This window comes from Ochlerotatus camptorhynchus, unplaced genomic scaffold (genome assembly GCF_037179485.1).
Source record: "Ochlerotatus camptorhynchus isolate MF236.1 unplaced genomic scaffold, CSIRO-AGI_Acam_v1.1 ptg000357l, whole genome shotgun sequence".
In the NCBI taxonomy this organism is placed as follows: Eukaryota; Metazoa; Arthropoda; class Insecta; order Diptera; family Culicidae; genus Ochlerotatus; species Ochlerotatus camptorhynchus.
The window spans coordinates 3,124,593-3,134,226 of NW_027040845.1; the positions used below are offsets into that span (position 1 = coordinate 3,124,593).

The following is a 9,634-nucleotide window of genomic DNA, read 5'->3' on the forward strand; positions in this document are numbered from 1 at the left end:
CTTAACCTTTACGTTCCTGAACGCAGGGTGGCCAGACCTACTGATTTATCGGTAGTCCTACCGATTTTCGGGATGCCTACCGATTCACAGACGAAACGTTAAAAACTACCGATTTTTCATAATTTTTGTAATCTTGAAAAATGTTCAATACCAATGTTTTGTTTTCCGTGTAGTCAGAATTATCATTAGAATTATAAAGAATTATTTTTAACAGGAAACCTTTCCTCTGCCTAGCAACTCGTTTTTGATTAATTTTGTATTTTTCCCCCGGCGCGCTATTGCTTCTGTAAAGTGAGCTGTTACGGTAAAATTTAATTTTGTGTATATGTCTGCTGCTAACAGTGTTAAGGCTCAGCTACAATGGAGAGCGCAGCGCAACGGCACGGCAGCGCGCAATATTAAACACATGCTTCTTCATTTGACGTGCTACAATGGGTACATGCGGCAACAGCGGCATTGTACTAAAACGCCGCAAATATTCAAAATGTTGAATAAGCGGCGGCAGCTTTTGCGCGGCAAGTCGCCTGAACTTGAAATTTACAAAAATAACTTTAATTTGAATCGATCATTCTCGAAGTGACTATAACATCACGAGTAGAAGTAATTTAAAAAATGGATTGTGAGCTTACTGATGAGAAGGTCATCCAACTAATTGACCTGGTACGCAAACATCCGTATTTATACGACAAAAAATGCGGAGCGTACCGGAAGACTGCTCTAAAAGATCGGGCCTGGAGCTCAATTGCGAGCATTTTGGGTGCTGAAATTTCAGGTAATTAAAGCTTTAATTAAGTAATTAAGCTAACTTAAAACATAATACTTTTCTGTTACAGGAGATAAAGCTAGGCAGCGGTGGAAGAATCTCCGAGACAGATTTATGAAGGAGCTAAAAAAGGTCCAGGAGACTTCTACTTCGGGAGCTGGAAATGCAGAGGTACATTGCCCCAGGTGGATTTTTTATGAGGAGCTCTCATTTTTACAAGAGCACTGTGAAAGACGACGGTAATTTTGCATTGTATAAGCAAACAAAATTTTTTCGTAGTATAACTATAATTGGGTTTACAGGACTACAAGTAATTATCTAGCCTCCACGCCACCCCTCGATTCAGTTAACGAATTTGACACCCAATCCGAGGAACAATCTGGGAACCAGAACATGGATGACACCGGGGAAGTCGAATATTTGGACGAAGCTCTGGAATCACATGAACTGGGTGAGGAGAAAGGCAAGCGGAAGAAGAGGAAGAGCGACATAATCGATACAAAAATTGAAAATTTAGTGGACCAGGTTGGTGAGGTAATAGCTGCGATTGGTGCAAAAAAGAGCCGTTTTGAGCCATTCTGCAAATCCCTCGCTGAGAAGCTGGACAGACTTCCGGCTAATGTGGCTCGTGCGTTGGAAACAAAGTATACAGCTGAGGTGAATGCTTTGTTGGATCAATATGAAGCTGATTAAAATTATCCTAAGTTTGATTATCCTTAAATAAAAAATTGCATCTTTGTCCTGTGCTTCACGGACCAGCAAGCGGTGGGAAACGCCCTCGGCGAATGTTTATTCTTACTATTCTAGGAAAGGCAGTTCCAGAAATCGCACCTTACCTCCTCCAATTAGTGCACATGTACCGATGTAGTCGATGCTATTCCAGAGGTTGTAAACAACGATCAAAATTTTTAAGTCAAGTCTTGGCCGAGTTCCGGGCAGCCTGTGATTCCTTTGTAGATCGTCTTTGGGCTGTAATTCGCGCAAAAGGATACTGCATCGAAAATTCGAAATACAGTCCGAAACTTGGAAGTGTTTTTAATATTTTTGTGTTAACCCTTAACCTACATACTGGGACGGATTTTGTTTTAGTGTAATGGTTTGTTCTCGACAACTACGTAATTAATGTACAATCTGCTTAATGTTTCATCGAGAGGAAGAGTTGGGCTAAAAAAATAGCAAAACACACGTCTCGTTTTGACCCTCCACCTTTTTGAAGGGGGCGGATATACACTACCCGTCATAAGTGACGACTCGCGTGGAAAAGGATTGCAACACTCACTTCAATATTGCATCACCTAAAAAAGTTTAGCATCACCCAAGCAAAGCGGGTGATGCTAAACTTTTTTGGGGGTGATGCAATGCAAGCGAGTGTTGCAATATTTTTCCTCGCGAGTCATCACTTATGACGGGTAGTGTAAGTGTGGCATAGGTAATTTTTCTAGTTATCTGCAGTTATATTGACGAAATTTATGCAATAAAATATTTTACTTTGACGACATTCCATCAAAAACTAATCATTCATGACACAGACATCATACTGCCCCACATTGGCCATCTGGTGGCTCCGGAACAGGTTCCGGAAGCCCTGGGGGAAGGGGTAAATTTTGCTTTACATCCGAAACCTATCGAGTGACATATCATTGTTCTCAGAATTTCGTGGACAATCCAGCAGAGGACATATCATCTTTTATGTACCACATTGGCCATCTGGTGGCTCCAGATCAGGTTCCGGAAGCCCTGGGGGATGTAGTCATTTTTCACAACAACAGAACCCTATCATGCGACATATCATTGTTCTCAGAATTTTGTGGACAATCCAGTAGAGAACATATAATCTGTTTTAAATCACATTGGCCATCGGGCGACTCCAGAACAGGTTCCGGCAGCCCTGGGGAAATTGGTCACTTTAGTATTACCCCAGAAACCTATCGAGCGACATATCATTGTCCTCAGAATTTCGTGTACAATCCAGAAGAGGACATATCATCTTTTCTAGACCACATTGGCCATCTAGTGGCTCCGGATCAGGTTCTGGAAGCCCTGGGGGTAATGGTCAATTTTTCACAACAACAGAACCCTATCAAGCGACATATCACTGTTCTCAAAATTGTGTAGACAATCCAGAAGAAGCTATATCATTTTTTCTGGTGCACTCCGGGGTAGCGGACTCAAACAAAAACCCATTATGCGACATCTCAATTCACATCAGGAATCGACAAAATTATCAATGGCTGCCATGTTGGAATCCTAGGACAAATTTTTAAACAAATTCCTCGGAGATTGTATTAATTCACTTGCCGAATAGCGATCAACAAAATTAATCTGTAACTTCTTGATCATAAATTATCGGATACTTATTCAAAAGGACGTATCTGTACCATCAGGTAGGGGAAATGTTACCCTTTATGATGGTAGTGTTAGTTTGCGTGGCAGTGCTAAGATTTCCGAGAAATTGACGTTCGAATCTTTGTTTACAAAAACAGATACGCCCTTTTGAAAAAGTGTCCAAGAATTGCCTTCCGAATGTCCTAATGATGGTTACTAGAATCTGACTGACTCGAGAAAGGCACTTGTCACTGGTAGATGGATTGATTACGGTATTTATTGAGCTAATTATGGATGAAATTTTACATTTTTTCAATTATTTTATTCTCGTATTCTCTTTCAATCATAACAAATCATACATTGAATAAAATCCCGGGTACTATGTCTAATTTGAGAGTTTTGTCTGAATACAATATTATCTCTGAATGTTTAGCAGTGAAGGAATTTACATAGGTATATGGTATGTTTATTATTGTGATACTGCAAACGGAAGACGATTTTTAATTATGTATTGAGCTAAATTATCTCGAGTTTGATATGCATTTCTTGGAGCATTATGATTTCTGCTGATGGAATCAGCTGTCACACTTGGTAATGGATCTGCAACTGTGCGCCACTCACCATCCACAAATTGACCGGTGTGGTTGAGGTGGTCCGGAAACGTAGGTGGAGCATATACACGTCTAGCATGCTTATTTGAGAAATTATGCAGAACAATGATGGCTTTCGTTATGTTTTCTGCGGCTTCAGGAGTCATTACGAGTGGAACCTTCAAAATTCTCCATCGAGCAACCATTATTCCGAAGGAATTTTCAATCGTACGTCTAGCTCTCGACAAACGCTGGTTGAAATAGTCTTTGATTGTTGGCAAGTTTCTTCCCGGGTACGGTCTCATAAGGTTATTCATCAATGGGAAGGCAGCGTCACCAACTATGAAGTGAGGTGAAAGTTGATTTGAATATGGTAGGCAAGTTGCAGGTGGTAAATCAAGATTTCCTTCTCGTAAACGGCGCCCAAATTCACTGTTCGAAAACACACTTCCATCTGAATTTCCGCCGTAAGCTCCGATATCAACTGCAACGAAATTGTAGTTTGCATCACAAGCTGCAAGCAGAACTATTGAATGTTGTTTCTTGTAGTTGTAATACACCGATCCTGCCTTTGGAGGACACTGTATTACTATATGTTTCCCGTCGATAGCTGAGCAACAGTTGGGAAGTTGCCATTGATGATAAAATTCTAAAGCATAAGTTTTCCAAGTTTCTTCATCAGGAACCGGAAGATATTCAGCAACCAGTACATCCCATAGTACTTTCACTACCTCCTGTGTAATCCGATGAGCTGTAGACCGTCCAACCCTGAATAAACGAGACAGTGTAAAGTGGTTCATTCCATGCGCTAGATACCTGAAATGAAATAGAGCAATATAGTCAAATGTCTATAACACGAATGTTCAAGAGGTTCTTGGTATGCGAATCACGAACATTTTCGGTTTTTATTGAATTTAATGTTAATTTGCAATGATTAAGCTGAAACTTATAAATACGTTTGAGAGTACTTACATAAGCGTCATAAAAAGACGGCATTCCGGATTTATGGGTTTTCTGATGGAGAATTTTTCTCGTCGATGCTTCACAGTTTCCAACAGCTTCTGAAAAACATCTGGTGTCATACGAACCGATCGCACAAAATAATCAGGATCTCCTTTCTTCATTAGATCGAACGCTGTTTCGTAGAATCCTTCGGTTTTACGGCGTCGATTTGATGGCCTAATCCACCATCGTCGGCGCGATCGTCGGTTTCTTGGCATTTCATCTCGGATATTTTTAATTTCACGCAAAATTTTCAATGAAGTTAATAGTTGAAGAGCTTGCGATGCGGTTTCCATTTTCGCGAAAGTTGTCAATGACAACAGAGCGTCAATCGCATATCACCTGTCACATTGTAGACACGAAAGCGGCAAGCGGCAAAGGCAATCAGTTTAGAACATTTTAGTACACTGCCGCATTCTGCGCACTGCCGTGCCGTTGCGCTGCGCTCTCCATTGTAGCTGAGCCTTTATAAAGGCTGAACACAATGATAGCGGCATAGCGGAATAGCGGCAATCGCAAATTTTCCAATACACTGAAATCCGTTTGACAATCCACAATGAGCGCGTGGCGGCAAAAGCGGCATTGTACTAAAACGCTTTTTTTTTCAACATTTTGGAAAAACGAGGTGCGGCAGCCTGAGAAGTGCTCAACATTTTCAGTTGTATCTTTTTAGTTTTTGAGTTAGCCAGAACCTTCAAGACGTAAACGAAATAGTCATCTAAGGTCGTAATATGTAATTGGAACCATGCAGCTGGACATATTTCGGGTACCGCCGGGGAACTGGTTAGATTCTTATTGAACCAACACCTACATGTGACACATCAAATTATATGATAATTCAAAAATATGATTATTGGTGCCCATATTAAGTACTGAAGACCATGTTGGTCAGATCCGAACATGTTCCGGATACCCTTGGAGAAGTGAAAATCGAACCACACTATATGAGAATTCAAAAATAAGATCATTGGTGACCATATTAAGTACTCAGGACCACACTGGCCATACATGTTCCGGGAATTTCCCTGAGGCCAATGGAACTTCTCTGGAGTTCTCGGAACTTCCCAGAAATCAGACCTCCTTCACTCTTTGGAATTTATAGAGACAGATAACAGCGCCAAAAGGATTGTGACGAGACAACATTGAACTGCAGCCTCGGAAGTAAACACGCATACCAACATCTATGCATTTACGAACCTGAGCGGACGGTACAGCGCAAATCAAAACACGAAGCGGTGTCATCACTTATCGTCATCACTCAGCTTCGGCAGCTTCCGATTGCGTTTGTATTCGCAGTCGTTGACAAATACCGTCCTATGTTATACAATAGGAAAGCATTCATTATCCAACATAATTTTTGAATTGAATGCGTGCTGCGTTGACTAGACTAAGGAAGACGGCATTTCCAATGGCTTGTGTGTGTAGTTCTTCATGGAGAGTAAATGTTTTTCCATGTCTACTTATGTGCTTATAAATATTATATTGTGCAACAGCGTCGCAAATAATCAATTACTTTTAGATATTTGCTTCTTACTGGTGATGATATTGGAAACTCTTTCACTCCAAAGCAAAACATATTACAAGCCCATCATGATGCGAGCTTGGATGTGTGATTGTTTTCTTAAATGTTTATTTTGCGTATAAAGTGGTAATGAATGAAAATCGGAGCAATCACAAAAGAGTGAGAGCCTTGCTATCGCAATATAATGATGATAACATCGAGGATGATATCGTCCTCTTCGTCTTCTTCGGCTGATCATCAACGTCCGCGCTGGCACATGTCATGCTGACACCTGTCAGTTATTGAGCCCTGGTGGTTAAGTTGGTGGAGAACTTCCAACAGTTTCAATGTGCACTCACCAGATGGCACTGTGATCACATAAGGGTTGTGTATCCATTGCCTTGTTCAATAAATTGATTAGTGGGATATCTTGTTAAAAAGGTATCTTTGCTGAAATTCTCTTCAGAGCTACTCTGAAGTTCTCCTCGGAATTTCTCTGAAGTTCTCATCGGAAATACTTTGAAGTTATCGTCAGAACTACTTTGAACTTCTCCTCAGAACTACTCTGAAGTTCTCCACAGAATTACTTTGAACTTCTCCTCAGAACTACTCTGATGCTCTCTTCAGAATTATTTTGAAATTCTCCTCAGAACTACTCTAAAGTTTTCTTAAATACTACTCTAGATCTTCGATGAAGTTTTCAACATTTTCCAGACATGTACGAAGTTGTCCGTATATTCTTGAAGATTTTAAACTTATTATTATTTTATGCTTTGCATACACAGTTTTGGTCAGGAACTGCTCATTTGCTAATAACTTTGCACACAGAGTGAAAAGTTATTAACAAATGAGCAGTTGGTGTGTACAACTGTGCATGCCAAGCATGTCCAGAAGTTCTTTAAACTTCTCAATAAATTAGAGTTGTCTGGACTTTCCTAAGATTCATGGAACTTTTCTTAAGCTCCCGCAGTTTTTCTGATATTCATAACTCTTCTCCGAAGCTCTCGATATTTCCTCACGATTCAAGATACTTTTTCAAAGTGCTCCCAAATTTTCTTGAGTTAATGCAAATTCAGAGACGTTCACTGAATTTCTGAGAATTTCAAAACCCCTTGGATATTTTCACAAGATTTCAGATTAATTAATTATTCAGAAAACATTCTGCTGATTTTTCTTCACTATGTCAGCAGAATCAAAGATTATTCAAATAACAAATAACTCAAAACTGCAATCAAAATAATCCCGTTTACGTGGCTTGGAGCGGAAGAGGAAAAATAAATAGATTGTGCGTGCATGCATTGTGGGTAGGAATGCGGCAACGCGGCAACGGTACAGCGGTTAGCGCGATTTTAGTACATTGCGCGTTTGCCGCTGTGCCACTGTGCCGCTACGTCGCCATGCCACTATCATTGTGTTCAGCCCTTTAGCGCTTGATTTGGTAAAATGGATGTGTTTAATGTATGCGTGCAGTCTATTGCTATGACGTATGAGTGGGCTCCCCAGTTACATGTGTAGGTCCGTGCAATGGAACCTTCCATTTCGCTTGTGCGGCACTCACTAAGGCTGCGACGAGGCTTATAGTAGATAATGCAAATGTTCTGTTCAAGTGTGATAGTTGTCTATCAGATCAGAGTTGTGACGAGCAGAATGATCTGATCTCGCGCGTCAAAAGGATAGAGGAAGAGCTGAAGAAGGTTTTTCAACTCTCGCGGTTAAAAGCGGGATGGTAGACATTAGAATAAATGTAAATGGTCTTGAAAATTTAATTTGTGAGAAATTGGATAATATGAAAAGTTCAGTTTTTAAAATTGATGTGGAAAACCAATTAGCTGTAAAGAATGATCAGCGCAGTTCATCTAGGACGATTCAGTCAGAATCGGACCAAAATACCAGACGCAAAAAACGTAAATTAGTAATTAGTAATAATGATCATGATGATGATATTGTTTTTCAAGAAAATGCGAGTTTTGCGGATGTTGTAAAAAGACATAGTCGTGTTAGTCAAAGTAAAACTAATAGTAGCAGTAACAGTAAAAATAACAAACCAGATATCGTAAGACTCGTCCGGTCATTGTGATTAAACCGAAAGAGTCCAAACAACCTGGCGAAGATACTCGTAAGTTTTTGAAAACTCAGTTGGATCCAAAAACACACAAAATCAGTAATTTCAGGAATGGTTAAGATGGCTCCGTTATTGTTGAGTGTGCAACAGGAGCAAACGTAAGTGATGTGAAAAACGGTATTGAAAGCAATCTGGGTAAAAAATATAGTGCTGTTGTTCTCACTTCGGTGCCAAGATTGAAAATAGTGGGTATGAGCGATCAGTTTTCCTCCGATGTCTTTATTGACTACTTAAAAAGTCAAAATGAAAACATCGCTATTAATGATGTAAAAGTAGTGAACATGTTTGAAAATCCACGCTTCACTTATAACAAGTTTAGTGTTGTAATTGAAGTCGATGTCGATACTTATAAATGTTTGTTATGTGCGAAAAAAAGTAAATGTAGGGTTTGATCGGTGCTCGATAGTTCCCGCGATTAATGTGTTGAGATGCTTCAAATGTGGAGAATTTGGGCACAAGAGCATGGATTGCAAAAATTGTGAAAGATGCTCTAGGTGCAGCCAACAACACAAAACGTCGGAGTGTACGTCAACTGTATTGAAATGTATTAATTGTTTGAAAATGAATAAAGAACGAAAAATGAACTTGGACGTCAACCATGCCGCATTTAGCTCGGAATGTTTGCTCTATAAAAGACTTTTGATCAGAAGAAAAGCAGCTTGCGTTTCAATAAATAGCAGCCAAGTTCCAGGAATGTGAATCAATTCGATTTTTTAAACTTGAATATTGCGGGGTTGTCAACAAACTACGTAGCATTACGTCAGATTGTTGAGGAAAAACGTCCTCTTTTAGTTTTATTATCTGAAACTTATATTGTAGAAACTGAAGCTTTTGATCAGTATAGTATTCCGGGATATATTGTTGCTGCTTGTTTATCACATTCTAGACACACTGGCGGTGTTGCTATTTATGTCAAAGAATCAGTTCAATTCAACCTTCGTACCATCGGTTATACGACCATGATCTCGAAATACAGAATATACAAGAAGTTCAAGTGCACACTAGCGCCGTGTAGTGTGAGAGTTCACTGTAGTTGTCAATAATTTTCGTACCACAAACGATTTCTATTCGTAATGTTCACGAATAACCCGCGTGCCATATCTATCTAGTATGTACGAAAAATTTTCGTGGATTGACGAATTGTTTAGTTCTATACTGCCCATAATCGCATATCAGTCCCATATGGATAGGAAATCAAGCAAAAATGGGACTGATATGCGATTATGGGTAGTATACATAAATACACAAATGATTTTCGTAGGCAGTGTTTAAGTCCATACGAAAATCAGTATTTCTGTTATACGAGTTATGCGTAATGATGCAATCCTAGT

At 39.7% G+C, this 9,634-nt stretch overlaps 1 protein-coding gene across 1 annotated transcript; it reads right to left on the reverse strand.

Moving 5' to 3' along the window:
* Window positions 1–2,613: 2,613 nt before the first annotated feature.
* On the reverse strand, window positions 2,614–5,039 carry LOC135709290 (uncharacterized). Its single transcript, XM_065231597.1, has 2 exons — window positions 4,651–5,039; window positions 2,614–4,494 (listed from the first exon to the last, which is right to left on the reverse strand). Exons 1-2 carry the CDS (start codon window positions 4,974–4,976, stop codon window positions 3,558–3,560), a joined length of 1,263 nt encoding a protein of 420 aa, XP_065087669.1. The 5' UTR covers window positions 4,977–5,039; the 3' UTR covers window positions 2,614–3,557.
* Between the last annotated feature and the right edge of the window lie 4,595 nt (window positions 5,040–9,634).